Source organism: Mobula hypostoma, unplaced genomic scaffold (assembly GCF_963921235.1).
Source record: "Mobula hypostoma unplaced genomic scaffold, sMobHyp1.1 scaffold_82, whole genome shotgun sequence".
In the NCBI taxonomy this organism is placed as follows: domain Eukaryota; kingdom Metazoa; phylum Chordata; class Chondrichthyes; order Myliobatiformes; family Myliobatidae; genus Mobula; species Mobula hypostoma.
Window position 1 is genome coordinate 322,061 of NW_026948251.1, and position 26,192 is coordinate 348,252.

General features: G+C 44.0%; 1 protein-coding gene across 1 annotated transcript in view; it reads right to left on the bottom strand.

Annotated features, from left to right (window-relative positions):
• The window catches only part of LOC134342187 (uncharacterized), a 50,473-nt gene that overhangs the window by 17,991 nt on the left and 6,290 nt on the right, over positions 1–26,192 (bottom strand). The window contains exons 4-6 of the mRNA XM_063040163.1: positions 23,776–23,893; positions 13,110–13,231; positions 12,308–12,456 (exon numbers count right to left, since the gene is read on the bottom strand). Coding sequence (XP_062896233.1) covers positions 12,308–12,456; positions 13,110–13,231; positions 23,776–23,893 — 389 coding nt within the window. The remainder of the gene's footprint in view (positions 1–12,307; positions 12,457–13,109; positions 13,232–23,775; positions 23,894–26,192) is intronic.

A 26,192-nucleotide genomic window follows, 5' to 3' on the forward strand; every position in this document is an offset into this window, starting at 1 on the left:
AGAGGTTTGGATATGATTCAGGGAAATGATCGATGATCGCAATAAATACTTTGCATCCGTTTTCACTGCAGAAGGCACCAGTAACTTGACCAGTTTTCAAGGGGAATGTATTGTGTGGCCTTTGAATCAACAGAGGTGGATTCATTAGAATTCAGGTGTCACGACAGATCGTTTGAGTGTGCTTGGCTTTACATAGCGCCAGTCTAAGATCCCCAGGCTCAGGCGAGGGCAAAGTATCTGGCAACTTTATCATTGTGTTCCTATTTCTCCATTCTGTTGGCGAGAATTACTACATGGGCAGTGTTCTGTGTTTGCGATGCGGGAAATTAGAAACACCAGGATAATCAAGTCTGCCCCGGTGCACCGAGCTGCAGCTTCTGAGGGAAAGTTTGATGGAACTGGAGCAGCAGTTAATGATCCACAACTCATTCGGTAGAGATGTCTCAGCTCAGGTGCAAGGGATCCCCAAGGGCAAGCGTGACCAACAATGAAAAGGTGAGGAGGTCCAGAGAGAGTTTCTAGGGAGCTCGATATAAAGCTGACAAACCGAACCTTCAGGGCTGCAATCCCTGCACAATCCAGTGCGTGAATAGAGATAGCTTTTCATCAGTGCGACTGAGACTTTGATTGTAGAGTTTCTCGTCAGTTGTTTATGTTTTCGGAATCGAGGAGCGACCAATCAGCAAGCGGTACTGCGTAAGCAGTGATACTTTTCACTCAGGGACAGGGAAAAGATTAAAAATGAACACATTTTCGAGCCAATTTTTCCTGAGGACAGGGGTGCAGCAAAAGAGTTTTTATTTAATCCGGTGGCAATTCAGATTTTGAGGGAAGTCTGTCTTTTTTTTTCAACCTTTTTATCTGAATTTAGGAGCAACCCCTCAGAAAGTGGGATTCATTGGAGAAGGCCCAGAAGACGACATGATCGATCAGAGCTACCGGGTTGGAGCACTAAGCGCACCAACAAGTTTGTGTGTAGTACAACAGTGGTTGTTCTCCCCAAGGGAACTAATATCCTGGAGGGGAGGTTTGCTAAGGCTATTGGGGACAGTTTAAGTTAGAATTGCTGGTGGGTGGCAACAGAACTAAAGGGATGAATAAAAGGGAGGTTGGATCACCAATAGAGAAAGCTTGGAGAGTGTGTGAAAGGGAGGATTGGCCGGTGATAGAGAAGGAACAAGCTCAGACCGATGGTTTGAGATATGTCTATTTTATTGCTAGGAGGATTATGAATAAAGCGGATGAGCTTAGAGCATGGATCAGCACTTGGAGCTATGATGTTGTGGCCATTATAGAGACTTGAATGGCTCAGGGACAGGAATGTGCCAGGCTTTAGATGTTTCATAAAGGACAGGGAGAGAGGTAAAAGAGATTGAGGCGTGAAAATATTGATCAGAGATAGATTCACGGCTGCAGAAAAGGGGGAATTCATGGAGGGGTTGACAACGGAGTCTCTGTGGGTGGGGGTTATTAATTGTAAGGGGTCAATAACTCTACTGATGTCATGGTCCGGATGGGGGTCCCTTTAAATTTACTTTGTTTACTTTACGATCCGGACCGCTGACTCCCTGTTTCCCTTTGGTTCCCTGTTTCCCCGTGTCCTTCAGGCTTGGTGATTGGAGGCAATTTATTCTCTGCTGAACCGGCAGTTTATAGTCTCCGGCTTTCTGCCGTTCGGGACGAGAGCGTTTTCAAAGTCACCAAAGGTACTGCAGCCAATGTTATCTGGCCGAAACAAGCCTAGTCTTCCCCCGAAGCGAGTGCCAGTAATTCCCTTTCCTCACCGGAGAAACCCTGTCATGTTACCTCGCCAAAGCGAGCTTGCAAATTTCCTCGCCGAGGTGGATCCGTCAGTTAACGAGGTGACTTTAAACTAGAATGGTTGGGGGGTGGGAATCAAATTAAAGAGGCTAGGCGTGAGGAGGATAGTTCACAACAGAGGGATGGGAACCAGTGCAGAGAGACAGAGGGGTGTAAAGTGAGCGTAGAAGCAAAAAGTACAAAGGAGAAAAGTAAAAGTGGCAGGCCGACAAATCCAGGGCAAGCATTAAAAAGGGCTAAGAGAGTTGTAAAAGAGCGCCTGAAGGCTTTATGTGTCAATGCAAGGAGCATTCGTAATAAGGTGGATGAATTGAAAGTGCAGATTGTTATTAATGATTATGATATAGTTGGGATCACAGAGACATGGCTCCAGGGCGACCAGGGATGGGAGCCTAACGTTCAGGGATATTCAATATTCAGGAGGGATAGACATGAAGGAAGGGGAGGTGGGGTGGCGTTGCTGGTTAAAGGAGAGATTAACGCAATAGAAAGGAAGGACATAAGCCGGGAAGATGTGCAATCGATATGGGTAGAGCTGCGTAACACTAAGGGGCAGAAGACGCTGGTGGGAGTTGTGTACAGGCCACCTAACAGTAGTAGTGAGGTCGGAGATGGTATTAAACAGGAAATTAGAAATGTGTGCAATAAAGGAACAGCAGTTATAATGGGTGACTTCAATCTACATGTAGACTGGGTGAACCAAATTGGTAAAGGTGCTGAGGAAGAGGATTTCTTGGAATGTATGCGGGATGGTTTTTTGAACCAACATGTCGAGGAACCAACTAGAGAGCAGGCTATTCTGGACTGGGTTTTGAGCAATGAGGAAGGGTTAATTAGCGATCCTGTCGTGAGAGGCCCCTTGGGTAAGAGTGACCATAATATGGTGGAATTCTTCATTAACATGGAGAGTGACATAGTTAATTCAGAAACAAAGGTTCTGAACTTAAAGAGGGGTAACTTTGAAGGTATGAGACGTGAATTAGCTAAGATAGACTGGCAAATGACACTTAAAGGATTGACGGTGGATATGCAATGGCAAGCATTTAAAGGTTGCATGGATGAACTACAACAATTGTTCATCCCAGTTTGGCAAAAGAATAAATCAAGGAAGGTAGTGCACCCATGGCTGACAAGAGAAATTAGGGATAGTATCAATTCCAAAGAAGTAGCATACAAATTAGCCAGAGAAAGTGGCTCACCTGAGGACTGGGAGAAATTCAGAGTTCAGCAGAGGAGGACAAAGGGCTTAATTAGGAAGGGGAAAAAATATTATGAGAGAAAACTGGCAGAGAACATAAAAACCGTCTGTCAAAGCTTTTATAGATATGTAAAAAGGAAAAGACTGATAAAGACAAATGTAGGTCCCCTGCAGACAGAAACAGGTGAATTGATTATGGGGAGCAAGGACATGGCAGACCAATTGAATAATTACTTTGGTTCTGTCTTCACTAAGGAGGACATAAATAATCTTACAGAAATAGTAAGGGACAGAGGGTCCAGTGAGATGGAGGAACTGAGTGAAATACATGTTAGTAGGGAAGTGGTGTTAGGTAAATTGAAGGGATTGAAGGCAGATAAATCCCCAGGGCCAGATGGTCTGCATCCCAGAGTGCTTAAGGAAGTAGCCCAAGAAATAGTGGATGCATTAGTGATAATTTTTCAAAACTCGTTAGATTCTGGACTAGTTCCTGAGGATTGGAGGATGGCTAATGTAACCCCACTTTTTAAAAAAGAGAGGGAGAGAGAAACCGGGGAATTATAGGCCGGTTAGCCTAACGTCGGTGGTGGGGAAACTGCTGGAGTCAGTTATCAAGGATGTGATAACAGCACATTTGGAAAGCGGTGAAATGATCGGACAAAGTCAGCATGGATTTGTGAAAGGAAAATCATGTCTGACGAATCTCATAGAATTTTTTGAGGATGTAACCAGTAGAGTGGATAGGGGAGAACCAGTGGATGTGGTATATTTGGATTTTCAAAAGACTTTTGACAAGGTCCCACACAGGAGATTAGTGTGCAAACTTAAAGCACACGGTATTGGGGGTAAGGTATTGGTGTGGGTGGAGAATTGGTTAGCAGACAGGAAGCAAAGAGTGGGAAGAAACGGGACCTTTTCAGAATGGCAGGCGGTGACTAGTGGGGTACCGCAAGGCTCAGTGCTGGGACCCCAGTTGTTTACAATATATATTAATGACTTGGATGAGGGAATTAAATGCAGCATCTCCAAGTTTGCGGATGACACGAAGCTGGGTGGCAGTGTTAGCAGTGAGGAGGATGCTAAGAGGATGCAGGGTGACTTGGATAGGTTGGGTGAGTGGGCAAACTCATGGCAGATGCAATTTAATGTGGATAAATGTGAAGTTATCCACTTTGGTGGCAAAAATAGGAAAACAGATTATTATCTGAATGGTGGCCGATTAGGAAAAGGGGAGGTGCAACGAGACCTGGGTGTCATTATCCACCAGTCATTGAAAGTGGGCATGCAGGTACAGCAGGCGGTGAAAAAGGCGAATGGTATGCTGGCATTTATAGCGAGAGGATTCGAGTACAGGAGCAGGGAGGTACTACTGCAGTTGTACAAGGCCTTGGTGAGACCACACCTGGAGTATTGTGTGCAGTTTTGGTCCCCTAATCTGAGGAAAGACATCTTTGCCATAGAGGGAGTACAAAGAAGGTTCACCAGATTGATTCCTGGGATGGCAGGTCTTTCATATGAAGAAAGACTGGATGAACTGGGCTTGTACTCGTTGGAATTTAGAAGATTGAGGGGGGATCTGATTGAAACGTATAAGATCCTAAAGGGATTGGACAGGCTAGATGCGGGAAGATTGTTCCCGATGTTGGGGAGGTCCAGAACGAGGGGTCACAGTTTGAGGATAGAGGGGAAGTCTTTTAGGACCGAGATTAGGAAAAACTTCTTCACACAGAGAGTGGTGAATGTGTGGAATTCTCTGCCACAGCAAACTGTTGAGGCCAGTTCATTGGCTATGTTTAAGAGGGAGTTAGATATGGCCCTTGTGGCTACAGGGGTCAGGGGGTATGGAGGGAAGGCTGGGCTCTGAGTTGGATGATCAGCCATGATCATAATAAATGGCGGTGCAGGCTCGAAGGGCCGAATGGCCTACTCCTGCACCTATTTTCTATGTTTCTATGTTTCTATGTTAACATGCCGGAGGGAGTCGGGAGCCGCTGTCTATGTTCCCGGGCCGAGTCTAGAGCTCAACACTACCCGGAGGCTCCAAGTACCACGTCATGGCCCTGGCGGCATCCAAGTACCACGTCCTGGCCCTGGAGGCATCCAAGTACCAAGTCAAGTCCTGGCCCTGGAGGCATGCAAGTACCAAGTCTTGGCCCTGGCAGCATGCAAGTACCAAGTCAAGTCCTGACCCTGGAGGCATCCGAGTCTCATGTCAAATCCTGGCCCTGACAACATCCAAGTACCAAATCATGTCCTGGTCCTGGCGGCATCCAAGTCTCATGTCAAGTCTTTGCCCTGGTGGTCTGTGATTCCGAGTCCTAACCCAAACACTTAGTCCCAACCTACTAGACTCAAGAGCCAAGACCCCAGCCTGCTAACCTCTCAAGATGTCTCTTGCATTTGGGTCCACCCTCGTTCCCAATGACCCCCATTGTGACAACTTTATGTTTTTTTATAGACCACCCAATAGTCGCAGGGACATCGTGGAGCAGGTAGGGGACAGATTCTGGAAAGGAGTAATAATAACAGGGTTTTTGTGGTGGGAGATCTTAAATTCCTAAATATTGATTGGCATCTACCGACAGTGAGAGGATTAGATGGTTTGGAGTTTGTTAGTTGTGTTCAGGAAGGTTTCTTGACAAAATAGATCTCTGAGCCTACAAGACGAGACGCCGTGTTTGATCTGGTATTGGGAAATGAACCTGGTCAAGTGTCAGGTCTCCCAGCGGTTGACCATTTTGTAGATAGTATTCACAATTGTACCTAGTTTACCATAGTATTGGAGAGGGAAAGGAACACACACGTTAGGGAAACGTTTAATTGAAATAAGGGAAAATATGAGGCTATCGGGCAGGAACTTGGAAGCATAAATTGGAGACAGATATTCTCAGGGAAACGTGCGGAAGAAATCTAGCAAATGTTTAGGGGATATCTGCGTGGGGGGTTGCATAGGTACGTTCCAATGAGAGAGGGGAAGGGTGGTAGTGTACAGAAACCGTAGTGTACAGAAACCATGGTGTATAAAGGCTGTTGTTAATCTCGTCAAGAAGAAAAGAAGAGCTTACGAAAGGTTCAAAGAACTAGCTAATGGTAAAGATCTAGAAGATTATAAAGCTAGCAGGAAGGACCTTAAGAAAGAAATTGGGAGACCCAGAAGGGGCCATGAGAGTGCTTTGGCGGACAGGATTGTGGAAAACCCCAAGTCATTCTGCAAGTATGTGAAGAGCAAGAGGATAACATATGAGAGAACAGAACCAATCAAATATGAGAGTGGTAAAGTGTGCATGGAACCGGAGGGTACTTAATGAATACTTTGCTTCAGTATTCACCAAGGAAAATGATCTTGGCGATAGTAGGGATGATTTGCAACGGGTTCATAACCTTGCGCATGTAGATATTAAGGAGACGGGTGTACTAGTGCTTTTGGAAAGCATCAAGTTGGATAAGTCCCGCGGACCAGATGAGATGTACCCAAGGCTACCGTGGGTAGCAAGAGAGAAGATTGTTGAGCCTCTAGCGATGATCTTTGCATCATAAATGGGGATGGGAAAGCTTCCGGAAGATCGGAGGTTTACGATGTTTTCCCCTTACTCAAGAAAGTGAGTATGGATAGCCCGGGATATTACTGACCATTGAATGTTACTTCAGTGGTTGACACGTTGATCGAGAAAATCCTGAGAGTCAGGATTTACGAACATTTGGAGAGGCATAATATGATTAGAGATAGTCAGCATTGCTTTGTCATAGGCAGGTCGTGCCTTACGAGTCTCATTGAATATTTTTGAGGATGTGACTGAACACATTGATGAAGGAAGAGCAGTAGATGTAGTGTATATGGATTTCAGCAAGCATTTGATAAGGTACCACATGCAAGGTTTACTGTGAAAGTAAGGAGGCATAAGATCTAAGGGGACATTGCTTTGTCGTTCCAGAACTGGCTTGCCCAAAGAAGACAAAGAGTGGTTGTAGATAGGTCATATTCTGCATGGAATTCGGTGCCTCAAGGATCTGTTCTGGGACCCTTACTCTTTGTGATTTTTATGAATGACCTAGATGAGGAAGTGGAGGGATGGGTTAGTAAGTTTGCAGATGACGCAAACCTTGGATGTGTTGTGGATAGTGTGCAGGCTATCTGAGGTTACAGCGGGACATTGATAGGAACAAATCTGGGCTGAGATGTGGCATCCGGAGTTCAACCCAGATAAATGTGAAATGGGTCATTTTGGTAGGTCAAATATTATGGATGAATATAGCTTTAATGTAAGGCTCTAGGCTGTGTGGAGGATCAGAGGTTCCCTGGGGTCCGAGTCTATAGGACGCTCAAAGGAGCTGCGCAGGTTGACTCTGTGGTTAATAATGCGTAAGTTGTATTGGCCTTCATCAATCGTAGAACTGAAATTAGGAGAAGAGAGGTAGTGTTATAAGACCCTGGTCAGACCCCATTTGGAGTATTGTGCTCAGTTCTGTCGCCTCACTACAGGAATCATATTGAAGCCATAGAAAGGGTGTAGAGGAGATACACAAGAATGTTGCCTGGATTGGGGAGCATGCCTTATGAGAATAGGTTGAGTGAACTCGGCCTTTTCTCCTTGGATCAACGGAGGATGAGAGGTGACTTGACAGAGGTGTATAAAATGATGACAGGCATTCATCGTCTGGATGGTAAGATGCTTTTTCCCAGGGCTGAAATGGTTGCTACAGGATGACACAGGTTTAAGCTGCTGGGGAGTAGGTACAGAGGAGATGTCAGGAGTAAGTTTTTCACCCAGAGAGTGGTGAATGCGTGGAATGGGCTGCCGGCAACGGTGGTGGAGACGCATAAAACAGTGCCTTTCTGGAGACTTTTGGATAGGGAATGGAGCTTAAAATGGGGGCTATAGGTAAGCCTAGTAATTTCTGAGGTAGGAACATATTCGGCACAACTTTGTGGGGCCAGATTGCCTGTATTGTGCTGTAGGTTATCGATGTTTCTATGTTTCTATGACTAAAGTGTGGATGGGAGATTCATCACTCAGTAGAACAGAAACCATATTTTGCTGTCGCGCCAGAGTCATCCGAATGGTATTTTCCCTTCCTGGTGTCACAGTTAGGGATGTCTGGTGTCGAGTCTGAGGTATTCCCACGGGACTGGATTAGCAGCCAGTAGTCCTGTTGTACATCGACACCAATGACATAGGTAGACAAGGTGAAGAGGTCATGAAGAGAGTTTTCAGGCAGCTATGTAGGAAGCTGACAAACAGGACTTCAAGGGTGATCATCTCTTGCTCCCTGTACCACGTGCCAGTGAAAGTAGGAACAGACTGATTTGGCAGGTGAATGTGTGGCTGAGGAACTGATGCAGATGGCAGGGGTTAAAGTTATTGATCATTGGGATCTCTTCTGGGGAAGGCGTGACCCGTACAATAGGGACGGTTGCACCTGAGCCTTAGGAATTCGAAAGAACTTACAGGCAGGGTAAAAAAGTTAATACGGATATGTTTAAATTAGTTTAGCAGGGTGATGTCAATCGAAGTGACAGTGCCAAACATGAAGTAGTTGGTTTACAAACAGAAACAGTGTGTAGTGAGACTGTTAGCAAGGAAATTATGATAATTGGGCAAAAATGCAGTCAACAGGATCAGCTGCAATGTAACATTGAAAACCGTGTCTACAGTACTGAGGTGTTACTCGACAAGGTAGATGAATTTGAAGTACGATTACAGATTGTCGAATATGATGTTGCAGGCAATACTGAATCGTGACTGGAGAAAGATTGCGGCTGGGAACAAAATGCCCAAAGGATACACATTATATCGAAAGACAGGCAGGAAGACAGAGCGGTTCTCAATGCTCTGTTGGTAACCAAGGAAAATCAGATCACTAGAAAGATATGACACAGGTTCGGAAACTCTTTACTCATTATGGATAGAGCAAATGAACGGCAAAGGTGAAAAGACTTCATTGGAGTTGTATACAGAGCCCCAAGCTGTCGTAAGGATGTAATCTACAAATTACAACGAGAGAGAGAAAATTCATGCCAAAAGCGCATCTTCAATGATTTTTTTTTTTTAATGCAGATAGATTGGGAATATCAGGTTGGTGCTGGAGTCCGAGAGAAGAATTTTGTAGAATGTTTAGAATTTGAATTATTAGAGCAGCTCCTGGTTGAGCCGACTAGGGGATCAGCTATTTTGGATTGGAAGTTGTGCAATGAATAGGACTAAATTCAGAGATTAAGGTGAAAGAATCCTATGGAACAATTGATCATAATATGATCGTACTTTCCCTGAAATCTGAAACAGAGAAGGTAAAGTCAGATGTATCACGACACAGAGGCAAGAGAAGGGAGTTGGCAAGAATTGATTGGAAAAGAGCATTGGCAGTGAGGACGACAGAGCAGGAAAGACTGGAATTTCTGGAAGTAGTTCCGACGGCACAGGATATATGCACTCCCAAGAGTAGGATGTAGTCTAAAAGCAAAATGACACAACCGTTGCTACCAAGAGAAAGCAAAGCCAACATAATAGCCAAACAGAGTATTAGTGAAAAATTCGACAAATGGGAAGCTTTCTTATACCAACAGAAAAGAAAAATCTAATAACCACATTAAGAATGTAAAGATGGAATACGAAAGTGTGCTAGCCAATCATCTTAAAGAGAATCGCAAAAGTTTCTTCAGATACATAAAGTGTAAAATACAGTCAACAGTGGATATTGGACGCTGTATAACGATGCCTCAGAAGTAGTTATTGGGGATAAGGAAATAGCGGGAAAACTGTATTTTTCACCCGTCTTCGTTGGATGTTCCAAATGTTAGCAGTCATGAAGTGTATGAAGTTACCATTAACAGACGGAAAGTTCTTGGGATGTTAAGAAGGTCTGAGCGTAGACAAGGCACCAGAATCGGACGCCAAGGTTCTGAAAGAGATCACTAAAGAGATTGTTGGTCGCATTATCAGTGACCTTTCAAGAAACAATAGATTCTCAAATGGGTCCAGAGCACTGCAGAATTGGACATTTCACTCCACTCCTCAAGAGGAAGAAAGGAAATTATATGCCAGTAAAGCTGACCTCATTGAATGGGAAGATGCCGGAATCGATTGCAAAGGATTCTTTCTTCTTTGATCAAGGTCTGAAGTAATCCAGGGAGAAGGCAGAAGATTGGGGCTGTGAGGAATATAAGATTTTCCATGATGATATAGTGAAGAAGACTCGATGGGCCAAAGAACCCGGTTGTGCTAGTACGTCTTATGGTCTTCAGAGAACCTAAAACGTCCGAAGTTAGATCCGGAAGTTTAAAGATCTGAAGTTAAATGGAGAGACTGAAAAGTCTGCATATGTAGATTGGTCTGTTGACAGGCCTCAAGGTAGATAGGGAAGCTGACATGTTTGAAGTTAGATTGAGAGGTCAAAGTAACTGAAGATAGATTGGGAGCTGAAAGGGTTTGAAGTTTGATATGGAAGCCGAACACAGGTGGAAGCTGAATGGACTGAAGTTAGATCGGGAATCTGAAAGACCTGAACGTAGATTCGGAGGCTGACTGGACTGGAGTTAGATCGGGAGAATGAAATATGAAAAGGTCCATCCTTGAAGGTGAATATTGTCTCCCACGTGAGACCGCAGACAAATAAAGTAACTGGGACTTATCTGGTAGAAACGGAGACTTATCTGGTTAGCTGGCGGTTAATAGTGCTGCTGCTCAGGAAGTGGTGTTGGGATCGCGTCGTTACACGTAACATGTAAGTGACTTGGATGAGTGAATAGCTGGCTTTGCTTCCACATTTGCATACAATTCCAACATTAGTGGAAGGGGAGCCTCGTTTGAGGAAGCCGGAAGAATTCACATGTACGAAAACGGATTGGGAAATTGGGCAAGGATTTGTCAGATGGAATTTAGTGTCAGGAAATTGATGGCGATGCACTTTGGTAGAATTACTAAAGGCGCAAATAACTTCCTTAACGGTGCGAAAATCCATTCATAAGATGTGCAAAGAGATGTTGGTGTTATCGTGTAGGATTCTCTAAAGGTTAGCATGCAGATTTGGTTGATAGTAAGGATGGAAAGTACTGGGTTAGCATTCATGTCGAGAGGATTAGAAAGTAAAAGCAAGGATGCAATGCTGACGATTTATAAATCATTGGCCTTACCACATTAAGCATATTGTTTTGAGGGGTGGACCCCATATAGAGAATAGAGTGCGCTGGCGTTGGCGAGGGTGAGGAGGAGGATCACTAGCATGCTGTCGGAATGCAAGTGCTATCTTCAGAGAAGTGTTGGATGGTCAGGTCCTGTACTCACAGGAGGTTAGAAATATGAGCTGGGATCTCACGGAGTATTAAATGGCCGAGATATTGTGGACCAGATTGCAAAACCTAAGAATAGAGGAGTGTCCAATTAGACGAGATATGATGAAGCATTTCTTCAACCAGAGGGTGTTGAATCCAAGGAATTCATTGTCATAGATGGACGTGGAGTACATGTACTCGTGGACATTTAACGTAGAAACATAGACAACCTATAGCGCAATACAGGCCCTTCGGCCCACAAAGTTGTGGAGAACGTGTCCCTACCTTAGAAATTACCAGGGTTAACAGTAGCCCTCTATTTTTCTAAGCTCCATGTACCTATCCAAAAGTCGCTTAAAACACCCGATTCGTATCCACCTCCACCACTGTTGCCGCCAACCCATTTCATGCACTCACTGCGCTCTGCGTAAAAAATACAACTTAACCCTGAAGTCTCCTCTGTACCTACTCCCAAGCACCGTAAACCTGTCCCCTCTTGTGGCAGCCATTTAAGCCCTGGGAAAAAGCCTCTGACTATCCACACGATCAATGCCTCTCATCATCTTACACACTTCTATCAGGTCACCTCTGATCCTCCGTCGCTCCAAGGAGAAAAGGCCGAGTATAAAGTGAAGGTTGATAGGCTCTTGTTCAGCAAAGATATCAAAGTTTACAGGAAGAAGGTAGTGGAATAGGATAGAAAGATAATAAATCAGCCATTATCGGTGGACAGAACCGAAGTGCTGAATTACAAAAGCTCCCACATCTGGTTATCGACGACAGATTAGATGTCATTTCGACTATCTTAGTCACTGACAAGATTTCATTGAGGATGACATTTCGAAGTACTTTGAATTACCGAATCACAAAGATTGAAGTCAGCACAATTGTTGAGAACTCTGCCAGGAAAATTTGAGAAGCTCACCCTCCCTTCTGCCAAACGGCGAGGAGAGAATGTTCTGTGCCCCGTTATGCATTAGCTGTACAACATACTCAACTATACGCCTCGGTGTGTGACCTACCCGTTGCAGAAAGGTACGAAGAAGTAGGAGTTGTTGAAATTGGCTTTCTGCTCAGTGAGCGTAAGATTGAAGTTATTTGCCTGGATCAGAACCATCCGACGAATCCTCCTGACAAACACGTCCATTGTCGGGAAACGAGTTATAAATGCCTGCAAGATAAAAACACCGTAGAAATTGTAACAGGAAAATTCCGATACACACCCATCTATCGACGCTGCACTGCCATTCAGTCAGATGTAAGGTTATATCTGAGATCCCCTCCCGGTTTCTTTCACATACATCCCACTCTACTGAACGGCGACACGTTTCCTTCTCGCCCTTTCGGCATCCCGGGATATTACAGATGAGACCGAACCCCCCAACGCCCGCACCATCCTGGTTCACTACAGCCACTGACCCTAGTCTGGCCACTGACTAGCCTTTGTTAAACCTGTCTGTTTAAAGAATTCCAACTAATTTGTCAGGTGTAATTTCCCCATAAGGTAACGGTGCTGAATTCGGCGTGCTTTATCGTTTGCCTTTCATTGAACCAAAATTCTTTCCCTTAATAATGAATAGCAAAAGCATTATGTGGTGCAGAATTCCTCACCGGCCAGGAAAACATTGATTATCCCACACATTGCCGACGCTAGCTTTCCTTGAACCCCAATCTTGTCCCTAACTTCAGTAGCGGAAACACATACAATCAATTAACCATAATCCTACAGTGAAAGCATCCTCATCTAGTTCCCGACCACATTCCGCCCTCGGCCTGCGGGCCGGACACAGTATAACGTCTGATGAGGTAGCAGATGGTCCTCACTTGTGGGTTCGTTGGTGTTGGAGGGTTTTCCGAATGTTCTTCGGGAAGCATCAAGTATATTGTAATATTTCCATCTCTGGTGAATGAAAGGAGAAATTGTCCATTGCTATGGATCAGATATCCTGGGGGGTGATAAAGAAAGTTGTAAATATGTATTCATTTCACTAGAATCTCAAACAGGAATTTCAATAGAAAGCGGTAGCACAGTTCAGGCACTCCACCCTATCAACTTGTGACGCCAGCTTCAATAAATTAAGAACCGTGTTGCCAGATGACGTTGTTCCTCAGTGTCTCACTGTGTAAGACTTACGATGATTGGTCCTAATGACGTTGTAAAGATATTTCCCATGTTGGGAGAGTCTGGAATTACAGGGCATAACCTCATTAGAGGGGAGCGCTTTCAAAGCAGAGAGTCGGAGAGATTTCTTTGACTATAGGGTGGCGGATCTGTGAAATTTGTTACCAGCAGACTGTGGAGGTAAGCTGACGGGGTGTATTTAAGGAAGAGATTAATAAGTTCTTGACTGGGCATGACGTCAAAGGTTATGGGGAGAAGGCCGGGAACTGGTGTAGAGGAGGAGAAAAATGAGAGGATCACCCATTCTTGAATAGCCGAGCAGATTCGATGGGCCAAATACCCTAATTCTGCTCCGATGCTTTATGGTCCTCTGGTCTTATGTTATGGACATACTGAATCATGCTTCAAAGAAGATGACAGCTGTGAACTAAATGTCCAAGTTACAGATTGTATCCAAGGGAGAGACAGAAACGCAGAGGGCGCAGCGAATATCTGCAAGTAGAATTGAAAGGAGTAACATATGGTCGGAAGGTGTTGAATCATTGTGGATAGAACTCAGGAACTGCAATGGTGAAAAATACCTGATGGGAGATGTACAAAGTCTCTACTGTCACTGTGGAAGACACTAGCACTTTGCTAGGTGCTCCATTTGTCAGGCGTCATGAGGTGCGTGAAGTTGCCATTGACAGAGAATAGGGTTTGGTGAAGCTGAAAATGCTGAAGGTAGATAAATCGTCTAGACCAGATGGTGCATACTCTAGGGTTCTGAAAAAGGTGGCTGAAGAGATTGTGGAGGAATTAGTAATGACATAGTACTAGAATAAGTAAAGTTTGCAATGGTTGTGGAAGACTGTAAAATGGCAAATCTTAACCACTCTTCAAAAAGGGAGAGAGAGGCTTAAGAAAGGAATATGTAGGCAATTACTTTGACCTCAGGGCTTGACAAGACGTTGGAGTCGATTAATAAGGATAAGGTCTCTGGGTACTTTAAGGCACATGATAAAAAAGAAACGCCTTAGTCAGAAAATAGTATTCTCAATGGAAAATCTTGCCTAAAAATCTGTTGGATTCTTTGAACATAGAGATAAGAAATAGCAGCAGGTGTCGGCCTCTGATGGTCGAGGCCGCTCCGCAATTCAATGAGGTCATGGACTCAACTCCACCTACCTGTCTTTCTCCAATAACAATTAATTCTCCTACTATATAAAAATCTATCCAAACTTGTTTTAAAGAATATTTACTGAAGTAGACTCCGCGCCTCCATTGTGCTGAGAATTCCACAGATTCTCCACTTTCTGGGAAAAATATTTTCTCTTCATCCTGTTCTAAATTATTCCGACGAATTTGAGGCTATATCCCTTCGTTCTACTCTTGTTTATCAGTGTAAACAATCGTCCCGCCTTTATCTTATAGAGCAACACACATAAAAGTTGCTGCGCTCACCAGCAACTTTTATGTGTGTTGCTTGAATTTCCAGCATCTGCAGAATTCCTGTTGATGATCTTATAGAGGATTAATTTAGCCGCTTTCATAATTCCACCTATTAGAGTCGCAGGCAACTCAATCTTGTCTCATCGTCTCACCCCTCTCATCTCTGGATTCAATCTGTGGAATCTCCTCTGCAGGGCGCTCAACTCCAGTATATCCCTCCTCAAATAAGGAGACTAAACATGCACCCAGTACTCCAGGTGCAGCTGATCATACCCTGTACATTTGCAGAATGGCCTCCTAGCTCTTAAATTGAATCCCTCTTGCAATGAAGACCAGCATTCCTTTTGCCTTCTTGATAGCTGTTTCACCTGCATTCCAACCTTCTCTGATTCATGCCCGGTCACACCTAAGTCCCTCTGCCCAGCAGCATGCTGCATTTTTTTTTACATTTAAATAATAATCTGCTCTTCCATTTTCCCTTGCAAATTGGATGACCTCGCATTTAGCAAAATTGTAGTCCGCTAGCCAGACCCCTTGCCGACTCACATAAGCTATCTATATCTCTCTGCAGACTCTCCGTATCTTCTGCACAATTGTATTTTCCTCTCAGTGTAGTATTATCAACATACGTAGAAACACTGCACTCGTTCCCCTCTTCCAGATCGTTAAAGTACATCCTGAACAGTTGCAGACACAGCACCGACCCCTGCGGCAAACTGCAAACAACTGATTGCCAGAGTAACATCTACGTATACCGACTCTCTGTTTTTCTCTGAGTTAATCAATCCTCTATCCAATGCTAATACAGCACCCCAACTCTGTGTATCCTTATCCCATGTATGTCTTTCATGTTGTACCTTATTAAACGCCTTCCGGAACTCCTAGTAAATAACGTCCATCTGTCCCCCTCTATCCACTGGGCTCGTTAAATTATCATATAACTCCAGTAAGTTTCTCAAGTAAAGCCTACCTTCCCTGAATCCATGCCGCGTCTGCCTGATGGATCCATCTATTTCCAGATGTTTCGCTATTTCTTTGCTAATGATGGCTTCAAACATTTTCACAGCTACGGATGTTAATCTAACTGGCTTATAGTTACATGCCTTTTGCCTATATCCTTTTTTTTTAATGGTGACGTGACATTTGCCGTCTTCCGTTTTACGGGGAGCTGCTCAGAGTCCAGTACATTTTGGTAAGCATCTACTATAACTTCTACCATTTTTTTCAGTTCCGAGGGACCCTGATCAAGTTTGTTCAGCACCACCTCTTTCTTGCTATCGGTTATATCGAGGTTCTTACCTCCTATCTCATTCATAACAGCTCTCTTTGGTATATTAGATGTGTGCTCAACGGTGAAAACAGGCACAGAATGGTCATTCCAAGCCTCGGATATTTCCTGATTACCCGACATCAATTCCCCCTTCCCAACATCCAGGGGACATCCATTCACTTTAGCTAACCTTTTCTGATTTATAAAATTATCAAAAAAAAACACACAACACTTTTTCTATCGCAAACACGAGGAAATCTACAGATGCTAGAATTTCAAGCAACACACATAAAAAAATTCTGGTGAACGCAGCGGGCCAACCAGCATCTATTGAAAGAGATACAATCGACGTTTCAGGCAGAGACCCTTCGTCAGGACTAACTGAAAGATGAGTTAGTAAGAGTAACACTCTTTCTGTTCTTTTTTCTCATTGTGTGGTACTGTGCAAGAAAACCATTAAGGTTGCACTCTGTGAAATCTTCCTCAGGACTGCCTCGCCCAATCATTTGCTCAATCTACGTGCAAGTAAAATACCCCCATGATAACTGCATGCCTCAGATATTGCTCTGCCTTTGTAATGTTATTATTCGGTGACCGACAGACAACTCCCACGAGTGATGTTTTCCTTTTCTTAATCACTTCCCAGATGGATTCAATATTCTGCTCCTCAAATCTTGCATCGCCTCTCACTATAGCCCTGAACTCATCTTTGAATAGGAGCGCTACCCCACCTCCCGTACTTCTCTGTCTATCCATCCGTATTACCTTATATACTTGGATATTTAATACCCTATCCTCATCACCTTGCAACCAAGTCTCTGTGACAGACACTAAATAGTACCCCTTGGTTCTGTGCCGCAAGTTCACTGACCTTATTTCGAATACTGCGGGCATTCAAATGAATTGCCCTGACACTGATATTTTAATCATTTGCTGTTTTGTGCTTGACTGTTCGACACTCCATACTTTTTCCCTTTTTTATCTTTTGCATTTACTTATTTTATCGACACTTTTCTTTTTATTACTTTATGCATACTTATCCAAATTGTTGAACACAACTTCTTGCAATTTAGTTTAAAGCCATGTCCACAGCGCTAATTATGTGATTCGCGAGTATCCAGGTCACATCACGATTCAGGTGGAGCCCGTCCCATAGGCACATCTCCATTCTTCCCCAATACTGGTGTCAATTTCCCATGAATTCAAACCCACTGCTCCCACACTAATCCTTGAACTGCTATCAGATCTTTTTGTTCCTATGCCAATTTGCATAAATAATTGAAAAATAATAAGCAGAGTAGTCAAAGGAGAATTCGATGATGCAGTGTACATAGATTTTCTGAAGCCCTTTGACAAGATGCCACTTATGAGGCTGGTGAACAAACTACGAGCCCGTGGTATTACAGGAAACATTCTAGCATGGGTAGAACAGTAGCTACTTGGTCGGACGCAAAGAGTGGGACTAAAGTGAGCCGTTTCTTGTTGAATGCAGGCACCCAGTTGTGTTCCAATGGGAGTCTATTGGGCTCGCTATTTTTTACATTTGGGATTTCATCTGGGGAATTAAAGACCTGTAGAAAAGTGAAATTTGCATATGTCTCAGGGAGGGGCAATATTCTCGTGGACCCATTTGATGGAACTGTTCGGGAGGTTTTAATCTAATTTGACAGCGTGTGGGACCTTGATGAATGGACTCACGGTAGGACGGATGTTTTTTTTAAGCGAGCTGTCAGACTGTTAGGAAGAGCAGCATATGATAAGCCAAAATTGCAGTCAGCAGGGTGAGCATCAGTGCATTAGGAATGCACAATCAAAAACGATAACAAATACGGCACTCTAAGTGCTATATCTCAGTTCACGGAGTATAAGAAACAAGGTAGATGATATTGTTCCACAGTTGCTAATTGTCAGTTATGATGTTGTGGCCATCACTGAATCATGGCTGAAAGGTAGTTGTAGATGGGAGTTGAAAGTTCACGGTTACACAGAGTTTAGGAGGGATTGGAAGGTAGGCAGAGGGGCTTGCGTGGCTCCGCTGGTAAGAATGGCATCAAATCAGTAGAAAGATGTGACATAGGATCGGAAGATATTCAAACCTTACGGGTTGGATTAAGAAATTGCAAGGGTAAAAGAACACTTGCAATTTCTTAACTCAACCCGTAAGGATTTAATATCATCCGATCTTATGTCACATCTGTGTAACTCAACCCGTAAGGAGGTTATATGCAGTAGCTGGGATGCAAATAACAGATTACGGCGGGAAATAGAAAAGTCATGTCAAATGGTCAATGTTATGATAGTCCTGGGAGATTTTAACATGCAGGACGATTGGTAAAATCAGTTCGGAAAATAATTTCAACGAAGTGAGTTTGTTGGATGCTACGAGATGGTATTTTCAGAGCATCAGCTTTACTGGATTGAGTGTTATGTAATGACACGGAGGCGACTCGGTACCTGAAAGTAAATGCCCCCTGAGGAGGCATTGATCAGAATGTGATTGAGTTCAACTTGAAATTTGATTGCGTATAGTATGTGTAAATCTGAGGTAGCAGTATTCACATGCTCCGGAAATATCGGCAGATTCAGAAACATAATCAGGTTTATTATCACCATCATGTGACGTGAATTTTGTTAACTTAGCAGCAGCAGTTCAATGCCATACATAATCCATCAGAGAGAGAGAAAATAATAGAAAATATATAATAATGAATAAAGAGATAAATCAATTACGTATATTGAATATATTTCTTTTAATGTGCAAAAACAGAAATACTGTATATTAAAAAAGTAAGGTAGTGTCCAAAGCTTCAATGTCCATTTAGGAATCAGATGGGAGAGGGGAAGAAGCTGTTCCTGAATCACTGAGTGTGTGTCTTCAGGCTCCTGTATCTCCTACCTGATGGTAACAGTGAGAAAAGGGCATGCCCTAGGTGCTGGAGGTTTTCAATAATGGACGCTGCCTTCCTGAGACACCGCTCCCTGAAGAAGCCCTTGGGTACTTTGTTGGCTAGTGCCGAATACGGAGCTGATTAAATTTACAACCTTCTACAGATTCTTTAGGTCCTGTCCAGTAGCCTCTTTCACTTCATTGATTGCAGAACTTTGGTATGGGCTTAATCATAACGGCTTTTTACACAGGCACAATTGAGAGTATCCGGACTGGCGGTATCATTGCCAGGCACATAAAGGATGTAAGAAATGTAAGAAATCAGCATTAATTGAATGGTGGAGATTACTTTATGGACTATATGGCTCAAGACTGATCCTATGTCTTATGGTCTATGGTCTAAGATAATTTTAGAACTCCGTAAAACTCTGGTTTTACCGAACTTGTGTTCAGTTCATACTGCCACATTATACAAAGCTTTCAGGAGCACGCAGTGGGAATTTTCCAGGATGTTGACTGGATGAGAGAGCATATCTTCTGAGCATACATAGAGCGAGTTTGGGTTTTCCTCTTCAGAGTGAATGGGAATAAGGGACGACAGATAGAGGCGTAAATAGGGTATGCATGAAAGGGGATTGATGGAAAGTATAGGGCAGACGTTTCACACAGCCTGCCGGTGTGGTTGTAGGAGCAGATGTGTTCTCCTACAACCAGATATATCCCTAGTGCGCATGCGCCGGTCGTGCATGCAGCCTGGTGCAGCCGTTCCGATCTATTCTTACTTTCTTCTTCTTACTTTTTAATTTACGTTATTTTTTTTTCTCACCGTAACACATCGAAGCTGCACCCTCTCTAACATGCTGGTAGAGAGAGTTTTATATGGGTTTTTTTTAGCGCTGGAAATGGTTACATCCCGACACGCGGGACAGAAGCAAGGTCGCATTGTGTATTCCACGGACCAGCAAATACCGGCCGGTTTAGCGAACAGAGCGGTGGACACCCCTGCTGAAATCCGGAGGAAAACACACAGAATATGCAGAGGGGGATCACAAAGCCGAGGAAAGAAGACCGGGTCGAGACAACAGAGACTTCTGGAGAAGAGGAGTTCGGTGGGTAACACCATTCCGCCTGACCGGAAGTGCACTGAGAGCGGTAAACGTACAGGAGTTGGGTGTTTACTGTTCTGGCTAACAACGGATGGTGCAATCCGGGGCATATTACAATTGAGGAACGTGTTTGCAGACGGGATATTGGACTTTTTACTGTTGAACTTCAGCCACATTCCACCGTGATACAACACTTGGCGGCACGGGAGGTCGTTCCTGCCTGGGGCCATCGAACATGCAGCTCCTCCCGTGGAGGGTCAGACACCCTGAGCCAATAGACTGGTCCTGGACTTATTTTCCATCTGGCATAGATTGCATTTTGTTGTTTGATTGTTTTTTTTTTGTATTGCTATATTTACGCTCTATTCTTGGTTGGTGCGGCTGTAAAGAAACCAAATGTACCTCGGGATTAATAAAGCATATCTATCTATCTATCTACCTATCTAGATATATTAGGGGGACTTAAGAGACTCTTAGATGGGCACGTGCATGATAGAAAAGTTGGAGATTAAAATTCAAAGTTCAATGGAGGGCACGTATTGATGATGAGGCAGACAGTCTGCAGAGGGACTCAGGCAGATTGGGAGAATGAGTAAAGAACTGACAGAAAGAATGTAGCCGAGGAAATTATACGTTCATGCAGATGGACAGCATGAGTTATTTTCTCTAAGGGCCGAAAATTCAAAATTGAGCCCAGCTGTGGAATGATGACAGTAAAATTCCAGGCCATCCGTAAGGCCAAAAGAAACTCTAAATTGTTCATAACTGGGAAAGGACTTATCTTCGAAAACGGGTAACACTGGATTTGTGGAAAGGGCCTTGGATACAGATTACAAACACGAGATAGAAAATGCATGCAATAAGGACAATGTTACGATATTACGATGGGTATTTCAATTTCCAATTATCTTTTTTTTTTCATTTAATGAGATTGGTGTTGGATCCCAAGAGAGGGAATTTGTACAATTCCTAGAAAACGGCTTTTTGGAGCATCTTTGTAAATAACACACTAGAGGAAAAGCTATTATGGATGGACCGGATGTACTGAACCAGATTTTGTACAGGGAACATAACGTAATGGAACGTTAAGGCGACATTGATCTTAATATGATGGAATACACCCTGCAGTTTGAAAGGCAGAAACTAAAGTCAGATATATCATTAACACAGTGAAGAGAAGGTAAATGCAGAGGCATGAGAGTAGAGATGGAAAACGTTGATCGGATGGGGACACTTGCAGGGATGACGGCAGAACAACAATGGCTTCTTGAGTATATTTACAGCGCAGGTTGCTAGATTTTTGAATATTCATGGGGTCAAAGGTTAAGGGGAGAACGCACGAGAATGGGTTTGAGATGGAAAATAAATCATCTACCTTATCTGTACAAGTTGAAAGCCTGGCCCAGGATAAAGGTTTCTCCGTGCTCCTGTCAGTGACCTGTGAACCTGTTTGGGCGACTAGGAAGAAGAAGAAGAAGGAGAAGAAGAAGAAGAAGAAGAAGAAGAAGAAGAAGAAGAAGAGGAAGAAGGAGAAGGAGAAGGAGAAGGAGAAGGAGAAGGAGAAGGAGAAGGAGAAGGAGAAGGAGAAGGAGAAGAAGAAGAAGAAGAAGAAGAAGAAGAAGAAGAAGGAGAAGGAGAAGGAGAAGGAGAAGGAGAAGGAGAAGAAGAAGGAGAAGAAGAAGAAAGAGAAGAAGGAGAAGGAGAAGAAGGAGAAGGAGAAGATGAAGAAGGAGAAGGAGAAGGAGAAGGAGAAGGAGAAGGAGAAGGAGAAGGAGAAGGAGAAGGAGAAGGAGAAGGAGAAGGAGAAGGAGAAGGAGAAGGAGAAGGAGAAGGAGAAGGAGAAGAAGAAGAAGAAGAAGAAGAAGGAGAAGGAGAAGGAGAAGGAGAAGGAGAAGGAGAAGAAGAAGGAGGAGAAGAAGGAGGAGAAGAAGAAGAAAGAGAAGAAGGAGAAGGAGAAGAAGGAGAAGGAGAAGATGAATAAGGAGAAGGAGAAGGAGAAGGAGAAGGAGAAGGAGAAGGAGAAGGAGAAGGAGAAGGAGAAGGAGAAGGAGAAGGAGAAGGAGAAGGAGAAGGAGAAGGAGAAGGAGAAGGAGAAGGAGAAGGAGAAGGAGAAGAAGAAGAAGAAGAAGAAGAAGAAGAAGAAGAAGAAGAAGAAGAAGAAGAAGAAGAAGAAGAAGAAGAAGAAGAAGAAGAAGAAGAAGAAAGAGAAGAAGGAGAAGGAGAAGGAGAAGAAGAAGAAGGAGGAGGAGAAGAATGAGAAGAAGGAGAAGAAGAAGGAGAAGAAGAAGAAGAAGAAGAAGAAGAAGAAGGAGAAGGAGAAGAAGAAGGAGGAGAAGGAGAAGAAGAAGATGAAGAAGAAGAAGGAGAAGGAGAAGAAGGAGGAGAAGGAGAAGAAGAAGGAGGAGAAGAAGGAGGAGAAGAAGAAGAAAGAGAAGAAGGAGAAGGAGAAGAAGGAGAAGGAGAAGATGAATAAGGAGAAGGAGAAGGAGAAGGAGAAGGAGAAGGAGAAGGAGAAGGAGAAGGAGAAGGAGAAGGAGAAGGAGAAGGAGAAGGAGAAGGAGAAGGAGAAGGAGAAGGAGAAGGAGAAGGAGAAGGAGAAGGAGAAGGAGAAGGAGAAGAAGAAGAAGAAGAAGAAGAAGAAGAAGAAGAAGAAGAAGAAGAAGAAGAAGAAGAAGAAGAAGAAGAAGAAGAAGAAGAAGAAAGAGAAGAAGGAGAAGGAGAAGGAGAAGAAGAAGAAGGAGGAGGAGAAGAATGAGAAGAAGGAGAAGAAGAAGGAGAAGAAGAAGAAGAAGAAGAAGAAGAAGAAGGAGAAGGAGAAGAAGAAGGAGGAGAAGGAGAAGAAGAAGATGAAGAAGAAGAAGGAGAAGGAGAAGAAGGAGGAGAAGGAGGAGGAGGAGGAGGAGGAGGAGGAGGAGGAGGAGGAGGAGGAGACGACGACAACGACTTGGACTTTTGCCGAGCGTAGTAAGGACTAGCACTAGGAAGCAGATGGAAGGGTTATTGGAGGGGTATATATGTGAAATATGATGCAGGTTCCTGTACGTGGAGAATGGTGGGTTTGTGGAACGCGCAGCCAAAGGCGTAGAATGAGCCACATACTTTCGGAAAATTGAAGAAACTCCAAAATGGGCACACGAATGAGAAATTAAAAGGGAGGCTACGCAGGACAGAGGGTTAAATTGATCTCACGCTGGATAAAATGTCAGCATATCATCGTGCCCCGGAGGATCTGTGCCACGTTGTAATCTTATGTTCGGTGATACCGTAATTTTCTCTTTATTAAACTGAAATTTATTCACGACTGTGATTTCAATCAACTCCGATTTTCTGATCTACCATAATGGTTCCACATTCACAAACACTCTGTTGGAATATGGTGCTACCAGTAAAGCTGAATTCATCATGGATTATGGCTCAGGCCTTTGGTCTGCAAATACTCTTAACCTACTGGGAAAAAAATGCCGCTGTTTTCAACTAATCGATTACTTGATAAAGACTTCCACAGGACTGTGCAGGCACATCGCAACGGGGAGTGGTATGCAGCTGCTCGCTGCCAGATAGACTGGGTCGCCCTGCAATGGTGAAGATGCACAGCGGACAGCTGCGTAACAGCTGGGCTGTGACAGTCACCACTTCTTTCCTGACATCCCAACCCACCCACACTTCCAACCTACCTGCGGAGTTGCCCCACGCTGTATATTCGATTAGGATGTACATGAAAGTGTCAATTCTGCGGCTGATGCTAGCATCCACGTGTGTTCCAACCCAGACCGATTCCTTGTAACGCCGGATCTGTCGATATACAATGCTATTGTTACTGTACGGAGTTGGAAGTCGGGGACGGTGGTGTGGGGCTCGGAGAGGGGTGGGAAGCAAGATTAGCAGACAGTGAAGCGGGACCATAATCTCACGGTAAATAGTACAGCCACACGGCACTGACGAGGCGAAGGGCTCAACGTGCCACAAGTAACTCTGAGCAGGTACACCAGGTACTCCGTACCTGTGACATCAGGCCCTTTAAAAACGCAAACACTAGAAAATCTGCATAAGCTGGAAATTCAAGCAGCACACACAAAATACTGGTGGAAGGCAGCAGGCCAGGCAGCACCTATGATAGATACTGTCTGGCCTGCCTAGTTCCACCACCATTTTGTGTGTGTTGCATCAGTCTCTTCTGGGACTTCCGGCAGGGCGGTAGTGTAATGTAGCGACTAGCGTAGAGATTTATAGCTCTATGCACACGGCCATCACTGCACTCCCGGCTGTAAAGAGTATCGCCGTTCTCTCTGTAATCGCGTGGGTTAGTTCGGGTGCTCCGGTGGGCCTTGTACATTCCGTGGACGTACGTGTCAGGCTTAGAAATTTGTGGCCCTGCGAAGCCGGCACCAGAAGTGTGCCGATCCTTGCAAACTGCCCGCCACTCAACATTAGAATATATTGGGCGCCGATGCAAACGCCGGATTCACTGTATGTTTTAATATTTAATTTGGATTCGAAATTGGCTGTGTGGGAGAAGACAGAGAGTGGAAGTGGATGATTGCTTCGCAGACTGGAGACCTGTAACTAGTGGTGTGCCTCAGGGATCTGTGCTGAGACCATTGTTATTTTTTTTCTATATCAGTGATCTAGATTATAATGAATCAGCAAGTTTGCTGGTGACTCTAAGATTCGAGGCGTTGTGGACAGCGAGGAAGGCTTTCAAACTTGCAGAGGGATATGGACCAACAGCAAAAATGGGCCAGAAAATGGCAGATGGAATTTAATGCAGACAAGTGTGAGGTGTTGCATTTTGGAAGCACAAATCAAGGTAGGACATACACAGTAAATGATAGGGCACTGAAGAGTGCGGAGGAACAAAGGGATCTGGGAGTTCAGATACATAATTCCCTTAAAGTGGCGTCACAGGTCGACAGGGTAGTAAAGAAGGCTTTTGGCATCCTGTCATTCATAAATCAAAGTATTGCATATAGGAGTTAGAATGTTTTGGTGAGGTTGTATAAGGCATTGGTGAGGCCAGGTTTGGAGTATTCTGTGCAGTTATGGTCACCTAACAATAAGAAGGATATCACTAAGATTGAAAGAGTGCAGAACAGGTTTACTAGGATATGCCGGGTCTTCAGGAGTTGAGTTAGAGGGAAAGATTGAACAGGTTAGGACTTTACTGCTTGGAGAGCAGAAGAATGAGGGGAGATTTGATAGAGGTTTACAAAATTATGAGGGAATTAGACAGAGTAAATGCGATTAGAGTCTTTCCACTTATATTAGGAGAGATAAATATGAGAGGACATGGCATTAGGGTGAAAGGGGAAAGGTTTTAAGATAACATTAGGGGGAACGTCTTCCCTCAGGGAGTGGTGGGAGTGTGGAACGAGCTGCCAGCTGACGTGGTAAATGCGGGCTCACTCTTAAGTTTGAAGAATAATTTGGACAGATACATGGATCGAAGAGCTCTGGAGGGTTATGGACTGGATGCAGGTCAATGGGAGCAGCGGAATGAAGTTTCGGCACAGACTAGAACCATAGAACCATAAAACATTACAGTACAGAAACAGGACTTTTGGCCTTTCTTGGCTGTGCCGAACCATTTTTTTCTGCCTAGGTCCACTAACCTGCACCTGGACCATATCCCTCCATGCACCTCCCATCCATGCACCTGTCCAAGTTTTTTTCTTAAATGTTCAAAGTGAGTCCGTATTTACCACTTCATCTGGCAGCTCATTCCACACTCCCACCACTCTCTGTGCGAAGAAGCCTCTCTTAATGTTCTCTTTAAACTCTCCCCCTTCACCCTTAACCCAAGTCCTGCGTTTTTTCCCCTAGCCTCAGTGGAAAAAAAAACTGCTTGCCTTCACTCTATCTATACCCATCATAATTTTATATACCTCTATCAAATATCCCCTCATTCTTCTAAGCTCCAGGGAATAATTTCCTAAACTATTCAACCTTTCTCTGTAACTCAGTTTCTCAAGTCCCGGCAACGTCCTTGTAAACCTCCACTGCACTCTTTCAATCTTATTTATATCCTTCCTGTAATTTGGTAACCAAAAGTGCACACAATACTCAAAATTCGGCCTCACCAATGCCTTATACA